General features: G+C 50.9%; 1 protein-coding gene across 4 annotated transcripts in view; it reads left to right on the forward strand.

Annotated features, from left to right (window-relative positions):
- Positions 1–794: 794 nt before the first annotated feature.
- The window catches only part of CXCL12 (C-X-C motif chemokine ligand 12), a 28,114-nt gene continuing 12,372 nt past the window's right edge, over positions 795–16,536 (forward strand). Inside the window, exons 1-4 of one of the 4 annotated variants that reach the window (XM_061162051.1) lie at positions 795–954; positions 4,964–5,081; positions 7,177–7,263; positions 12,517–15,743. In XM_061162051.1, coding sequence (XP_061018034.1) covers positions 894–954; positions 4,964–5,081; positions 7,177–7,263; positions 12,517–12,532 — 282 coding nt within the window. In that variant the 5' untranslated portion in view covers positions 795–893 and the 3' untranslated portion in view covers positions 12,533–15,743. Of the gene's footprint in view, positions 955–4,963; positions 5,082–7,176; positions 7,264–7,740; positions 8,192–9,883; positions 10,037–12,516; positions 15,744–16,536 lie in introns of those variants that run through there. The other 3 variants (XM_061162049.1, XM_061162052.1, XM_061162050.1) reach the window with 3 other exon arrangements.

Below are 16,536 nucleotides of genomic sequence, written 5' to 3' on the forward strand. Positions count from 1 at the left end.
TACATTTCTTGAGTACTGACTGTGTTAGACTGAATGCTGAGCACTTCGCGGTGGTCTCAAGTCAATTCCCATAGTTCCCCTTCGCAGGGTGGGAAGTAACCCATTTCTCAGTTGAAGAGAAGGTGCAAAGCGCTGAATAAATGCATGGTTACTAAAAGCCTCCGGGGAGAACTGGCATTATTTCCTTTTGACGGCACGGTATTCTATTTTAAAGATTCAACCTCATACTTGAGAAAAGGGAGACTTGGCTAATACATAAGTGATAGCTTTGGCTTGGAATCAGAGAAGCTCTGATGCAAAGACCAGTTTGGTGTCCCTGGTTCCAGTTTACCCGGCCGCAGTGCAGCAAGCCGAGGCCGGTGGTCACTTCCAGGTCCTGCACTCCCAAAATAGGACGCTATTAGCTTACTCAGGCTGCCACTGGCCTAGCTGGCCCTTACCTCTGGGACCGACCTGTTTGTTTTCCCTTGGTTCTCATTCAGTTCTAGCCTCTGGGACTCAATCTCTCCATCTGCATAATGGGAACAGTTACCAACCCTGTCCTCACCCCTCCCTGGGCCCCGGCTTCCTCGGTGCAGGTCACATTTCCAAAGCAGGGCCCAGTGCAACTGAGAGGTCAAAAGCTGGAGCTCGCCGCAGTCCCAGGAGCATCCAGCGCTGGGGCAGGAGTGGGAAAGGAGGGGACGGGGGAGCGGCCGGCTGGGAGGGGACTCCGGTCCAAGCCCCCTGCCACAGCCCGGATTCAGCTCCAGGCCCGCCCCTCGCCGCGCGCCCGCCCCGCCCCGCTCTCGCCTCTAAAGTGCCGGGCGCGCGCCTCTTGCTGCCGCACTTTCACTCTCCGCCGCCTCATCCCCTCTGTGTCGGCCTCCGTCCGCCCGCCGCCGGCTAGTGCCATGGATGCCAAGGTCTTCGTCGTGCTGGCCCTCGTGCTGACTGCGCTGTGCCTCAGCGACGGTGAGTGCGCCCAGCGACCGAGGCGTGGGCAGGCGCTGGGCTCCGGGCTCGGTGCGGGGCCCCGGCTCTTCTGCCCCAGCCGGAGCCGTCCCGAGCGAGCCCAACTCTAGCCGCTTTGCACCCCGGAGGTTGAGGCAGCCCACTTCGCGGGGCGCACTCCCTCGGCGTGCGGTGTTCGAAGTCCCCCGCCTGGCGCTCCCAGCTCTGAGGCTTCGCACTCCGCGACAGGGCTCGGGTTCCGGGACCTGGGAGCAGCCGGCCGACCTCGGGCGGGCTGCAGAGCGAGATCGCTCAGCATAGTTGGGTGCGAGCGCGCCCTTGGCGCTTTCGGAGTCGGCTAGGGAGGGGGCAGAGATGTGGAGCTGAACCGGGAACCGATGGTCCCTGGCCCTTGACCACCCACCTCCCAGATTAGTGCCTTCCCGAGCGCAGTTGAGTTTCCAGAGGCGAATGGGCTCCGAGGCCCCGCAGCGCATCGCACCGGACATGCGATCTGCGGTTCGTGTTGGAGAGAGCGCTTTGCAAAGCCTGTCTGGCACCGCGACTTGTTTGTGGTGGCGATGCGATCCGGTCAGCTGCGCGGCGTCCCACTCACGCGAGACATACCCTCTCTCTGCACCCACCTAAGTGGGGCTACGCGGGCGTCTCGTTCCGAGCAGCTGTCGGGTTTGAGCCAAACGCCTGGTTGCGCTTCCGTACCCATAGTGCGGTTCGCAGCCACGCGGCGAAGCTGGACGCGCATCCAGCCAGTGCCTTCCCTGCCTGTTCCTGGGGGCACCCAAGAGAGACCCAGGCGCCATCCGGGTCATGCATGCTCCTACCCAGCCCCCCAAGCACACCTGCAGACAGGCGCCTTTGTCACCAGCCGACTGAGCTCTCTACTTCGAAGTGAGCTGAGCGCTGCTGCAAAATTCAATCTCCAAGGCCTTAGGCCACGGGGAAAGGTGGTGTCCCATTTCACTGTGAGAGGGAGAGAGCGTTTTTTCCTTTTGAGGCTTAAGAGAAAACTCACTGTCCTGTTACAGGACACCACTGCTGCAAACCAAAATAAACCGTTGCCTCTGAACACACAAAACAAAACCATGTCAGCCTGGTCAGGCCCTGCTGAGAGTTCTTGGCTGTGAAATTTCTAACCAATCCTGCAGAGGGTTGAAGGACACTGAGAGCTCCCTGCAGCTGAGGTCTGTTTGGGGGCTCAGACCCTGGAGCAGTCAGCTGGGTTCCCACAGAAGACCACAGGCTGCATTCTCCATGGCTAGTGAATGACCACCTGGGAAGTGTTCCTTAAAAGTGTAGCAAGTTGCTGGTCAAAGCTACAGTGGGACTGCCCCCAAGGGGAATTTAGATTTTTTTTTTTTTTTTTTCCTGTAAGGTGAAAAAGTAACCTAGCCTTTTCTTTACACAGTCCTGGCCCCAGGTGATGGGGAATGCTCTGGTTTGAGCATGTTAACAATTGAGTGGTTGGGCGAAAGTGGAGGTGTTACCATCCAGCTGTTGGAGGAGGAAATGGTGCTTCCTCTGGCTGCCACCTCCCCTGGGGAACTGCAGAAATGACTGGAATGCAGGGACCCAGGTCTTGGAGTCCTGGGCTCAGCTGACCCTGGGGAACACAGAAGGAGTGGGGGCCTCCTTCACAGGTTCCTTCTAACTCTGGCAAGTGTTGGTTGCTTGCCCATCTGAGTTGCCCTCTTGGCAGTTGAGTGGCCAGGTCAAGATGGTCACACTTTCCTTGCATGCATAGGTCAGGAGGCACTTTGTGACCACCGAGAGGCTGGGTGCTCCCACTGAGTCCCCATGTTCAGGCTCTGACTCTCTGGCTTCTATCCTCCTTCCACTGGTTGACCTCAACCACAAAGCTGGGTCCCTGAATGTCCTGGGCTTCTAGGGGTTAAAGCCAGGCTGGGTCCCAGTCCCAGGCCTGGTTGGGGGGGCTAACTCAGGGGCTCTTGTCTCTGCATTAGTGTGGAAAGACTGCTGCCGAGCAGAGCCCAGTTCACCAGATGCCAACTTCACCAGAAGCCAAGTTCACCCCAATCCTGGGTAACATCTGGGCCAGTCAGGCCTCTTGCCTGTACATATGCAAACCAGTTGGAAAAGTTAGTAATATTGGTAAAAAGCTGGCAGGAAGGTCACCAGGTGGACACAGCACCTAGCTCTCTTGGTAAGAACGCTTGGGGCTCTGTCACTTTAAAAAACCTGTTGAAATTCTCCGCTTGATAGGGAGGCAACTGGGTCCTGGGAGCAAGAATGAAAAATTGCCTTTGAAGGAAACGGATAATCCCAGGGGGTTGGAGAGGGGAGAGGAGAAAAAGAGAAAGCTTGTGTTTTGAGCTTAGAATGGGCTCTGATTTCTGGCCTGATCTCACTGCTTGGTTAATGGAGTCCAAGCCGCGTCTGGGGGACAGGGGCGAGGAGCAGCCCCCAGCATCCACAGCATCGCCCCAGCAGCTGTCACGCTGTGCACCTTCCGGCTTGACGCGCTGGGATTGGGACCAATCCTGCCTCACCACTGGGACCCATAGTCTGGTTCTGCTCAGTTGGGACCTGGTCACAGGACACTCAATAGGGGGACTTTGACTCTTCCTTCACTCAGGCAGCCCAGCCCCCAGCTCCAGGCCACTTTCCCAGGTGCTCTGGTTACAGAGCGAGGCAGACTTGTGCAGGGACCTGATGCGGTTGCTAAAAGCCCGGCCCCAGCAGCGACTTTCTGGAGTCAGCACAGGTGTAAACCTGAAGGCTGCTCCGGGCTCCCTAGCGCCACAGTCACCCAGCGCCTGGAAACCAGGCTTTCTTCTTCCTGGTTTTCAGGGAGTCGAGTTTGATCTTGGGAGGGGCCAGGTGGTCTGCTTCCCCCTTGACTTGGTGGCCATGCCCTCTCTCAACTAAATTCGGCCTTTAGAAGAAGAAGAAAAAAAAATCCCTTGCTCATAAGCTTCCCCAGCTCTCTTGCCCCAAAACATGGAACTTTAGAACCATCAGGAGGCTTCTGGGAGCTCTGTAAACAGGCAAACTTAAAAAATAAAAATCTCTGTACTAAATATTCTCAGACATACATTTAATCCCTGATGAAAGGATTCACAAATTCAAATAATTTGGGGGTATTAAGGGCTTGGATAAAATCTGCAGAAAATGCACACACAGACACACACACACAAATCCTAGGATCCACTCCTCCCAACCCTACCCGCCACCCGAAACCCCCCCCCCCGCCCCCCACTCCTGGGCTGGCAATTCTAGACTTACAGGGTGAGCTGTGGGTTCTGCAGGAGCCCTTTGCTAATTTACACTAATGAGTGTCAATTATGGCATTTTGCAAATTGGTGGATTGGCAAACAAAGATGGAATACAACCCAGGAGGTTGGAGCATCCTTGTGCCTCAGCCCTGCAAGTGCAGGGGAGAAGGTGGGCCCTTGCCTGCCCTCTGGGGATTCCCAGGGCGGAAGCCAGTTGGGATTCTTTTGTGGTTTGCCTGAGCTTAAGGTAAATGTGTGGGGAGAGGAGACCGCAGGTGGGGGAGGGCAGCATTCCCAGGGATGCTGTAGTGGCTTCTCCGGGGGAGGAGGAGGAGAGAGCAAGCCTGGAGCCCCTTTCTTCCCTCTTGTTTTTCCCTGAATGGGGAAGTCTTTCTCAATAGGCCCTGGAGGAGTTGATTTTGCACAGAATAACTGGGAACCTCAGTGCCTTGGACTGAAACAGTCCTCTCCTGTAATTCATGTCCTTTTTTGAGACACCCTAGCAGGAGGCTTCTTATGTTAGCTTCCCTAACCCCCTAGGGTTTAGCCTCCTTAGGTCCTTCTGGCCTCTTGCCTTGTTGAAGCTGAGCCCAAGCCCACTCAGAGTTCCCTGTGCCGCCCAAGGTGAAGGTCTCTGCCACGAGGCACCCATGACTCCTCCCATCGCTCCCCAGCAAACCACCACCTGATCCCTCGGCTGCAGACTCAGACACCCTTGTATCCCCAAGGCCCAGCAGGAAAATAACAAGCTGCCTTGTTCTCATTTCCCTCTCCAGCGAAACCGGTCAGCCTGAGCTACAGATGCCCTTGCCGATTCTTTGAGAGTCATGTCGCGAAAGCCAACGTCAAGCACCTCAAGATCCTCAACACTCCAAACTGCGCCCTTCAGATCGTGTAAGTCTCAACGTCATCCTCCAGAAATGGGCATAGTGACACCTCACCCGTAGACATGTTAAAGCTAGGGAAATGACACATGCCGAGTGTCTAACCTCGAACCTGGCATGATTAGCAGCAGCTGACATTACCACCAGGACGGGGTTTCAAAAGCTGCTCTTAGCCCTGGTGCCCTAAAGCCTGGGTTCCATGCTCCCACAGGTCCTTACCTCCTCTTTCCAAGCTCCCTCCCTTTAGTGTAAGAGATGGGAGCACATTCAGATGCACCCCTTAGACTGGAGGAACATGAACTTCACCAAACTTACTTTCTGCTGAAATACGGTAAATTAACCAGCCCCTTGCTAGTAATAGTTCTACCAATTTCAGGGCTTTGGTGCCCTCATTTAATCCTTTATTACACAGCACAAAATCCCAAGACCCAAATGCAGTTGAAGCCATCAATAAACTGTTTGGTGAAACTCAAAATCACCAGCTCACTTAACTACATTTTCTGAAACCCAACACACAAGGTTTTTATTTTGCTGGTGTTGATGGCAGCTGCTAACATTTGATTTCATTCATGTGGGAAATGAGACACACCAAAATCACATATGCAGAAGACAAAGATCTCTCCTGGAGTGCAGGAGGCTGGGCCGGGTGCAGAAAGAAAGCCACACGTGGTTGTCAATTGCTCAGACCTCCAGTGCCCACGTGTCCCCGTGCTCACTTGCAGTGAGCTTGGTGGGGGACACAACAGGTGGAGCAAAAGCTACCTGACGACTTTCCACCCAACAGCAACTGGTTTTAGGTTTGATTTTTCTTTGTCTTTTTTTCCTAGCCTTTCCTGCCTTGAATGCATTTGTCATTTACACTATGTTTTAGGGCACTAGAAGATGGATTTTTTTCTTTGCTTGTAATAAAATACTCTCTCATTTGAGAAGTATTTAATCAGATATTGAATTCAGTGAGGATGGGCCACTTTGCAGTGGAGATTTCCTGCCTGGAACTGCATCTCGAGTTGGAAGAAGCCAAATAGAGTCCTCAGGTCTGTTTGCACAAACACAACATTAAAAAACAGCAGACCCCAGAACTGGACCTCAGTCCACCTTGCTCTGAGACTGGCCCTCTGCACAGTTCATTGGCTCAACAGGCAGGCTATGTGAAGACTCCTGTGAGTGTCGCCAAGCCACCGTGCTGGCCTCAGGTGTCCTCATAGATGCCGAGTGGCTGGGGGGGTGGTAGTGTCCTCAGGCTACTTGACATTACCTGGTACCAGGGTTTTATGGAGAGGGATCCAGAGATAAGTCCAGGCTCTCCTCCAGAAGTCTTTAGGGAGGGAGGTTATGAATGGAGGTGATAGGGTGCAGACCAAACTTTCAGAGAACAAATGAGACCATGAACATTCAATGAACTTGTAAATACTCTCTGGAAACCATTTTCTGGTAAACTACCTACACTTCCTCTCCCTCATCCCCTTCCCCATCTCTCCCACCCGTACACTGTCCCTCCCCCCACTGCACTCTTACCTCTCCCATCCCCCAGACTATTGCTCATACTTCTCTGTAGGTCTCCAGGCCCCCAGGCTTACTCGTAAGTCTGTCTTCCATGTACTGTCAAGATGACCCATCAAAATAAAAATTGGCTTCTGCCACCCTCCAGTTCAAAGTCCCCACGGGTTCCCATCACAAACAAAATTGCAGATAAAGCTCCACTTCTTTGCTCCTTACACCTGGCCGCAGGCTTCTTCAGTGTCCTGTCTCTCCAATTCCTCCACATCCTCTCTGTACTGTCAACCCCCTGGGGTATTTGCTCCTACTTTTCTTTCCCCCTTTACTTGCCCACTCCTACTTATCCTTCAAAAGCCAGCTCAGATGTTCTGTGTGTGAATTCTCTCTGGACTCCTTAAAGACTTTCCTTCTCTTCCCAGTATCTCTGGGGTGAAAGCTGCAACATGGCTAGCTTCATCTCCCTAGCACATCTAGGGTTCCTTCCAAGCCTGAGCCAGCTGGGAGGCTCCAGTCGGGTCCAAACCTGGGTATCAGATGAGCAGTGGCCCAGGTCACAGCCATGCCCTCTTCCGTTCAGCTGCACACTGTCGCCTCTTCTGTTTTGACAGGGCAAGGCTGAAGAACAACAATAGGCAAGTGTGCATTGACCCGAAACTGAAGTGGATTCAGGAATACTTGGACAAAGCTTTAAACAAGTAAGCACAACAACCAAAAAAGGACTTTCCACTAGATCCACCTGAGGAAAGCTAAGCCTGAATGAGATGAAAGGGCAAAGGTATGGGGGGGAAGAAGGGCTGAATGGTGAGGACCAGGTATGCCTGGGGGGCAGTGCATTGACCTGGGGATGGACGTGAGGTTTGCCCAGTATGTAGACAACTGCATTTATAGCACATGGTACAATATTGCAGCGTGTATTCATCCATACTCTTCACATTGGCTGTTTTATAACTGGGGTTTTTCTAAGAAATTATATCATTCCATCAGCATTTCCCACCAGTCAGTTACCTCATGATCATCACAGTCATCATCACTCATTATCCTTTTTTAAATTGATAATTACTTCAAGCTCTGTATTTGGTTTGTTTTGGAGATTCTCCTTTTCTCCCCTGGGGAGTCTGAGCACAGTCAGGTGATGGCCAAGCAGGGAGCTGAGAAAAGCATTCTTCCTCCAGACGCTGAGGCTGGGAGGAAGACTGGGCAGCTCCGGCAGCAGGAACCACTACTAGAATGACAACCCAGATGCTGGCTGGTGCTCGGCAGTGGCCACTACCTTACACCTCCTGGTTCAAGCTCAGTGATTAGAGGAGAGCTCTATGTAGAACTGCCATCACTGGGGACTGTGCTCAGAGACCCTCTCTGGATCATTCCCAGCCTCTCCCTGCTTCCCAGAGCATGCTTTCATCTTGCTTCTGCTTCTCATTTCTGTACGCACCCAGCTGGAGGAGGGTGACCGCAGGGGCTCCAGCTCTGCAGCCCCCCTCCTCCCTTTGCCCACACCTCTTCCGCAGGCCCTCTGTGAGATCCTTCTCTGGCCTTCTCCAGAATGGGGCTGGCCCTCTGCTGGGGGTATGAGATCATGTCTCCGCCTTCCCATGAAAGACAGTCTTTGCAAAATCAAATGCAGTTTTCAATCTGAGGGTTTGCTATAAGGAATTTGGTTTCTGCGATTGCCTCTGAAGCCTATGTAGGCCATGGAGGCTCTACAAATTCTGAGGTTTCTGAAATCAGAAGTGAAAAAAATAGATGAATAGACAGCCTCTGACCACTAACCCCTCCTCCTGAAGCCACAGCACAGTTTCAGGTTCCAATCAGAAATGTTGGCAAGATGAAATTCCCATGCATAAATGGGATCCACAGATGGGCCTGGTGGTATTTGTAACTTTTTGCAAGGCATTTTTTATATATATTTTCGTGCACAATTTTTTAAACGTTTCTTTAGTAGACAAATGTATTTCAAAATATATTTATAGTCAAACAATTCCTATATTTGAAGTGGAGCCATATGAATGTCAGTAGGTTACATTTCTCTATTATCGTAAACTACTGGCAATTTGTAAAGAAATATCTATGATATATAAGTGTGATTGCAGCTTTTTAATGTTACCCACAGTGTATTTTTTCACTTGTACTAAAATTGTATCAAATGTGACATCATATGTACTAGCAATAAAATGCTCGTTGTTTCATGGTATAAACCTCCTACTGTATGTGGGAATTTATTTACCTGAGCTAAAATCCTCTAATTGTCAGACATGGGGCTCACACACATTTCTGGTATTTATAAACATAAACTGGCCTGCTGGTCAGGTGCCTTGCATCCCTTTTGCTGAGTTCACATTGCAAGTGACAGTACATGGGCCTTGCTCAGGAGCAGGTTAGATCTGCAACTCAAGCTTTTGCGTTGTTGTTTTTTTTAAACAGTGGAATCAGTGGTGCTAGTTTTCTGAAGAATAATATTTGACTCACTAATTCCTCTTCCCCTTCCTCCTCCACCCTGGTTCTCCTAACATCCCCATGTAATCTCCAGAGACTCAACCCTCATAATACCCAGCTTTCACATTTTCCCATGTAAAAATCCCATAATTCCAGCCCATGGTTAATATCAAGCTTTCTCAAGAACAGGTGGCCTTACCCCATAAATCATTAAATACCATTCAGCTTGAATCATGTTAATATGACAGTCAAGAGCCAATTGCTCTAATAAAGTTGCTCTAATAAAATCCTGCTAACCAGCTCTCTCCCTTGCTCTCCAGAACAATCCCAGTCATTTCCAGGGGTGTCCACGGGCATCCAGAAAGAAGGTGGGGTCGGGCTGCCTTCTTTTTCTCCTGGATGGTCATCCAAACCTTGGTCCTCCAGCCTCCTTTATTCTATTTGAAATGCAGAGATGTTTAAGATAAAGCAGGGAGTTCTGCTCTGCATTGAGATGTAAAGAAGCTCTAGGAGAGCAGGTTAGGGTGACACAGTCTGGCCCTGGGCCTGCCTTCCCACCCTTACAGATATCAAGTCCTGGTCCCTGTTGGAAGCCTCAGGCAATAGCGGGAACCGGGGTCAAGCTGGCCAATGGACCATGGCTATAACCAGTTCACAAGTATCGGTGTTCTGGAAGCCCGTGTAATATTTTTTTGGAATTGGGGGAAATGTCTGATTTATTTTAATGAAATACTGACAGACAGTACTTTGCCCAGGAGCCTCCAGGCCTGAGACTAAAGACAGGGTTAAACAAATACACGGGCCAGTTTTAAATATTGCACAGACTGACATGTACTGTTGTTTATTTCAACATTATTAATGGTTCTACTAATTCTATCTAAGGGGGAGCAGAGAAGAAAAAGTGGGGAAAAAAGAAAAGATAGGAAAAAAGAAGCGACAGAAGAAGAGAAAGGCTGCTCAGAAAAGGAAAAACTAGTTATCTGCCACTTCGAGATGGACCGCAGTGCACTCTGCTCCCGGCGCTTTGTAAATTTGCTCTCAGCCTCCTCCAGGGCAGAGCCCCCCTGCCTCCCGGGGCAGGTTCTCAGACTTCCATGGGGGAGCAGTGCTTTGCCGCCTCTGTGGCCACACTGGCTCCTGTATTTATGTGCTTTTCAGGGTCCTTCCTGGTCTGCTAAGTTAAGAAGAAAGTAGTTCTGCAGAGATGGGGGTTGGGGTCTGTGAGGCAGAGCCCGTTTGCTCAGGACTCCATCTAGAACAGCGGACTCTAGAATGGTTCAGGGCTCCATCTAGAGTGACCTGGCATCTCTCTCCAGCATCACCCTGGGCTGATGAGCCTCCCACCTAGCCCTCCACTCCCTCTCTTGGAAGGCGCATGGTCAGGATCGCGCAGAGCTGACACAGCTCCACACTCTTACAATTTGCATTCCTGTCTGAGGGCAGCGTGTGGCCACCTGAACTCTGCACAGAGCAGTCTGCTAGTCCAGCAGGGGTGTCTTAAGACAGCCAGCGCAGGGCATGTACCTTATACCCTCTCGTTTGCCCCCCTGCCTGGGGCATCCCTGCCTTTGTGGAGTAGAGCTGGCTGTGGTCATGACATTTGCAGGTGATAACTGAAACCTTGCCCCAAGTGCCTGTTGCCTGGTCCTCCACCACTCTGCCACGGGAGGCAGGACTTTTCCCCTGGGCCTGGGACCGTGTGAGTGGCTTTACCTCCAAGCTCAGGTGGGTTTCTTCAGACTATGTGGGGAAAATGGCTGGCAGCTCTGCATTTCCAGAGAGCAGCTGTGGAAATGCTTCTCAGGGAGCCTCTTTGCAGGGCAGTTAATTCGCTTTGTAGATTCTTTCAACGGGTCCGGAGTCCCTGATGCAGAGGAGTTGTGTGAAGCGCCTGTAGCTCTGGGGACTCCTACCATGTCCCCTCCCCCGCTTCTGCATGACCTTGAGTGATTAGGTTCCGGGACACAGCTGTCTCAGTCCTCATTCACCAGCCCCCAATCCAACACATATACACACACAGATTTATGGCTGAGATTTCTTCCCAAGTCTCTAATTTGGACTGGGAGGAGGGGGGATCCCAGGGGAGAGAAAGACTGATTTCAGTGATACTTTGAAAAGGGAAACCATGAATATATATACTATTTTCCCTATCCCCTATCACACATGGACACACACACACCCTGCTCCCCAGACCCCTGATCATAATTTCAGTACACAGATCCAGAAAGATGACATGGTTGAAGGATGGAGCACATGGATTTCAAGCGAAGAAACTCAGAGTCCTTGCCTGTCACCTGGGTCACAGAGCACTGTGTCCTCCTCTTGTTTTACGGCATAGGAATTACAGTCATTATTTTTCCCCATTGGAGGAGTGTACCTCCTAGGGCACTGTGGCCAAGGACTTTTTACTTCCCACTGCATCCCTTGTATCTGGCTAACTCCCCCAGCCTGTACCCCTCTTGCAGGGGCGGGGGGTAATGGTAGGCCTGCTTCCGAGTGTGTGGGTTGCCCATCTACCTCGTCCGGCCCTCGGTGCCTCTGAAGGCCTCTGGCTGGTTGCTGGACTGTCTAGGGTTGCGGTCCTTTCTGTGGAAACCAGCAGCAGTGGTCTGCGAGACCTCGGCCAGGGTAGCACTACTGTTAGAAAAGTGCCAGACACGTGCCTCCACGCTCCCTTCTTCACACCGCAGGAACAGGATATCTTTGTGCCAAAGAGGGTGACAGGTCTGTTCTGGGAGAGCTGTTTGGCCTGTAGCAGCTGTGGGTCAAGCTGTTGCTTCCCTGAGGTGGCAAACTGCTTTCTGCAGTGCTCGGGAAGACAGCACCAGCCACCTAGCCCCGGGTCGGCGCAAGCTGTGGGGACTCAGAGAGTTGCCCTCCCTCCCCCATTAAGACACATAGGCAAGCCTCTGTCTGCCCTTAGATTACCCCCACTGGCCCTGGGGCCATACTGTATCTGACCAGCGGGCACAGCCCCAGCCCCACTGAAGACAGGGTCGCCGTGGAAGAGCCGAAGAGCCGGACCTCCATTCCACTGTGGGTTGAAACTTAACTAGGCGGCGCGCAGGCGTCTGCCACCAGGTGCGCATGCGCAGTCCCAGCGCTGCCCGGCGGCGGGAGCTCCGCGCTCCAGGACCAACACGCCGCGCCAGCCCAGAGGTCCTGGGGCGGGGCGCTGTGTGACCCGGGCTGATGCCTAAGCTGGGCTAAGGCATCGCGCCTCGTCCTGTCGTGTGACCGCTGTGCCATGCCCTCGTTCGTCCTTCCGCACTGTGCTTGCTCTGCCCTCCTGCCCTTTCCGCTTCCCGCCTTCCATCCGTCCCTCGCCTCTTCCATCTGTCTCTCTCACTTCAGTCTCCTCGCTCAGGGTCTCGGAAGGGAGAAGCCCCGCAGCGATTTGGAAATCAAGAGTGGGGGGCGGTCCCCGGCTGGAGCGGGTCTCGGCGTCTCAAGCGTGCTGCCCCGCCACTGCGGGAACCCGCCTTAATGGTGTCTCCCTCTGTTCTTGTTAACAGGAGGTTCAAGATGTGAGAGGCGCAGGTTGGGTCAGACGCCTGAGGAAACCTTACAGTAGGAGCCCGGGTCTGAAACCAGTGTTAGGAAGGGCTTGTGGCCACCCCCTGCACCCAGGCGGGGCTGAGTGCATTTCCGAGGGCCTTGTCTCGCAGTTTGCCTTACTTCACCATTTGATTATGTAGCAGAATATATGGTGTTTATTTCTCATTTAGTTTGATTATCCAATGTCACTGGTAACAGATAGGAACTTAGATTAAGACCATTCTATTACCTGCTTTGTTGTATCTTTCCCACGGAACCCCTTATCTGGCCGGAGGTTCCTGAGCTGTGCAGGCTGGAACCCCAGAACCCCAGAAGGAGGGAGACTTGTCCACATCACCATGTCCAGGGTGGAGAGCCTCCAGGAGGGGTCCGCGCCAGCCAGCCTGGGCAGATTCTAGTGAAGGCGGCCCTGTGCGAGTGGTGGAGGAGATAGGTTCTAGGGGGGCAGGCAGGAGGCTCACCCTTCTCTGGGATGAGAGCAGGGGTGGGCCTTTTTGGTGAGCACCGCAGGGCTTCCCTGAGCTGAGCAGGCAGGAGTGTGAGACCAGGGTAGGGTGAGATGCACCCTTCATCCCAAGCTCTCCTCTACATCTCATCACGTCCTTCTCATCATTCTCTCTCTCATCCATCGTCATGTGTATCCAAGACTGTCTCCGTGACCCCGGAAAAGGACTCTCTCAAGACCAAAGCTTTACTTTAAACTGGGCACCAAGAAGCAACCCAAAATGTCTTGTGTTACCTGGTCCTGAAATCACTGTGCACATCTATGTCTTGTTTGAAATACTGTCCAGTGTCCAATCCTGTGTTTTTGTTCAAAGCCAATGTCCTTGGTGCATGCGCTGTCAGTTCCTCGTATGCAAAGGCTGAGAGTGAGGAGGTGCCCCCTGGGGCCTTTGACCAGGTTTCTGATTAGGGCTGTGATCCGTTTGGGTGAAACCTTGATTTCCCCATGATCGCGAACCCCTGGTGGTATCAACAGAGCCCAAGGGAACTCAATTTGCAGCAGTATGAACCTCCGAGGATGTAGACCCTCAAGGCTTCTATAATTGTTGATATCTCAGAACTACTGAGAATTTTCTCACTGTGGTGTCAGCACTGTTTGGGGAATAACAAAAAAACTTTTTTTCAACTTTTTTTGGTTTTGAAAGCCCGACCCGTAAAATAATCAAAGCTGAACATGAAGATTCCTTCCCAATTAAAATCTAAACTCACCTTTTCCACCATTTGATGATTCTGTCATCTTTTACCTTGCACAGTGGCCCCTGGACCTTCTCTGCCGCCACGGTCATTTTGTGCTTACAGGATGTCCAGCAGGGCATTCCTCTTAGAAAACGATGGACTGGTTAGGAAAGTAGCTTACAAATCCTGACATTTAGGGGTTTCCCTTTACTGAGAGCAGTTTGTATGGTTGCATTAAACAGTTAAAAAATCTCTTTCTGAAAAGGTAGGCACTTGAAAGGTTTTTGCTTGTTTTGTTTTTCATTTGGTCTCACTAATACTTTTCCTCTCTGGTTAAAGTTCCCAATAAAGTTTTTTAAGTTAAGAAAGTAGAAAAAAAAAAAGGACAAAACCAGGAAATGTATCAATTGACAGGAACTGTAAATAACATGCAGAAAGTACATAGTTGTAAAATAATCTTGAATTATAGGTGTTCTCAGATTTAATAATCTTTGAGTTATCAGTAACATGTGTTAGGCATTTCCATAAATATTCCTTTAAATTAGATCTTCACGGTATATGGCCAATCCATCAACCAAACAAAAATTCACGTCGTCAAACCAGCTTTGTTATACTGATAAAAAAAGAGTATGGAGGGGCCTTTATTAGTTACAAGGTATACAGAACTGGTTTCAAAACCCTCTTCTGAAATTAACCTGTCACTACAGGGCTCCTGAATTATACATGAAATGATCGAATTGTCAGTGGGAGAGTCATTTTCTAAGTAATTCAAGATATTTTTAAAATCTCATGGAAAATTTAGAAGCATCTTCCCCTGGAACCCATGAACCAGAACCATTAAATCTCTTTCTCTTAGAAAATTAATATGCCCTAAATAAATCTTGACTGCAGTTAAATAAAGAATGATTTTTGTTTCTCCCCTATTGGGGGGGAAATAGATAAGAGGAGAAACTGCCTGGAAAATGATTTGTGTGACAATTCCTCTCCTTGCAGTGCTCCTAAGTGGAGACTGCCCAGCTAAAGCAAATATGCATTTAAATAGTCCATTTGCACAGGAAAAGACTCTCTTGATCCCCTTTTGCTTTCAAAATACAAATCCTGTGCATCACTTTGATTAGGGAGTACCCAGCTGTTCCTCCTGGTCCAGTGCTGCCCCTCTCTGACCTTCCCTTGTGCTCCGAGTAACCTCCAGGGTGGTCCTCCACCACCAGCCTTTGCATCAGCACCCGGGCAGGGAAGACTGGGGGGACTGAGCTCACAGATGTGCTGCGTGTTGGAATCTGAATCTGTGCCTTGTGTTGTTTGCACTGTTCTTTGCCCCACTCTGGCCAGGTGCTAAGACCCCAGCGAGGCTCAGGAGGGGCCCTCTGCTTTTCTGCCGGTCCTCCAGAGAAAGGAGGGCCAGCTTTGAGGAGAGAGCCTGAGTAACAAAAGGTTGTAGTCCCCCTGTGTGAAGTCCAGAGAACTTAAGCCTTGTCACTGGATCCAGTCTGACCTTCCTTTTCTGACTGCTGCCTGGTGTAATCACTATGAGATCTCTCACTGGGAGCTTATCACCTTTCCCAGGTGGTACACCCTTTTGGAGCTGGATGAGAATTGTGGGGTCCTGATCCCTCTATGCATCTTCGCTGGGAAATTTCCCATCCCTTGGAAATATCCCTTAGAAAAACCTTCATGTCCCCTAAGGAGACCATTGACATTGCCAAGGTGAAAAATCCCATAGATTGTAATCCTGCAACCTCGCTGGACTCTCAGTCTCTGAGCAGTGATGGGTTCAGTGTTAAATGTGATAAATACTGTATTTTGTATTGTTTAAATGGCATCTCCCACAAAATGTGAAAATGGTCCCGGAGAAGGCAGCTTCCTGTATGCAGTGTGCTTTTTTTTTTTTTTAAACAAGTAACAACTCCTTTTGAGAAACAACAATTTCTACTTTGAAATCATATCAATGAAAAGATGTATATGCACTTATAATTTTCCTAATAAAGACATGTACTCAAATGTAGCAGCCAACGGTTTGAAATTAGTGTTACCATGTGGAGCTCTCCAGACCTGGTTTTTCTTCCTCAAACCCAACACACACTGCTGCGACAGTTGGTGGAAAATAAGCCATAGTAATAACACTCATCGTAGGCAAGAATTGGGGCGCAGACTTTCATCCTTTAGTCGAGCATCCTTAGCAGGGGGAGAGGCACGCCCTCTTCCCTGAATGCCCTTGGTTTTGCTAGAAGCCCTTCTCTAAGGCCAGTCAGCCCTCTACTCCCAAAGGGATAGCTTTGTGTAAGGGCTTGAGTGCGTATCAGCGATGGGGAGGGAAACCTCCACTCTACTTCTCAGGCTTAGTAGAAGGCAACAGAGCCTCTGTCCCAGATGGCAGGGCCAAACACCCAGCACTTTCTTATTTTCTGTCCTGCTTCAGGGCCCCTGATAGATGCCAGATGCTGATTCAGCCAGCACTGGCCTGGACGCTGAGAACAGGGACCAAGCCCGACAGATACTGGGTTCTGTCCACACAGAGGTCGGTCAGCCTTCCACACTTTCCACCACCTTCTCTCAACCATGCTGGAAAGGAGAAGTCAGCACAAAGGCCCCCGAATGCCTGAGTCCAGAGTGTTCTGTCCTCCAGACTCTCCTGCCCGTGGGCCCACACGTGACTGTGTCACTCCTGTGCTCAGTACATCCCAGTCATTTATAGAGTGACTGTGATATGGTTACCAAGCTGCAGATGGGCTGGAGGAAGTAGGAAGGATTTGAGGCCATGTCAAGTGGCACCGTGGGGTCCTGGGACAGGCCAGTTC

This window comes from Dama dama, chromosome 15, assembly GCF_033118175.1.
Source record: "Dama dama isolate Ldn47 chromosome 15, ASM3311817v1, whole genome shotgun sequence".
NCBI classification, from domain to species: Eukaryota; Metazoa; Chordata; class Mammalia; order Artiodactyla; family Cervidae; genus Dama; species Dama dama.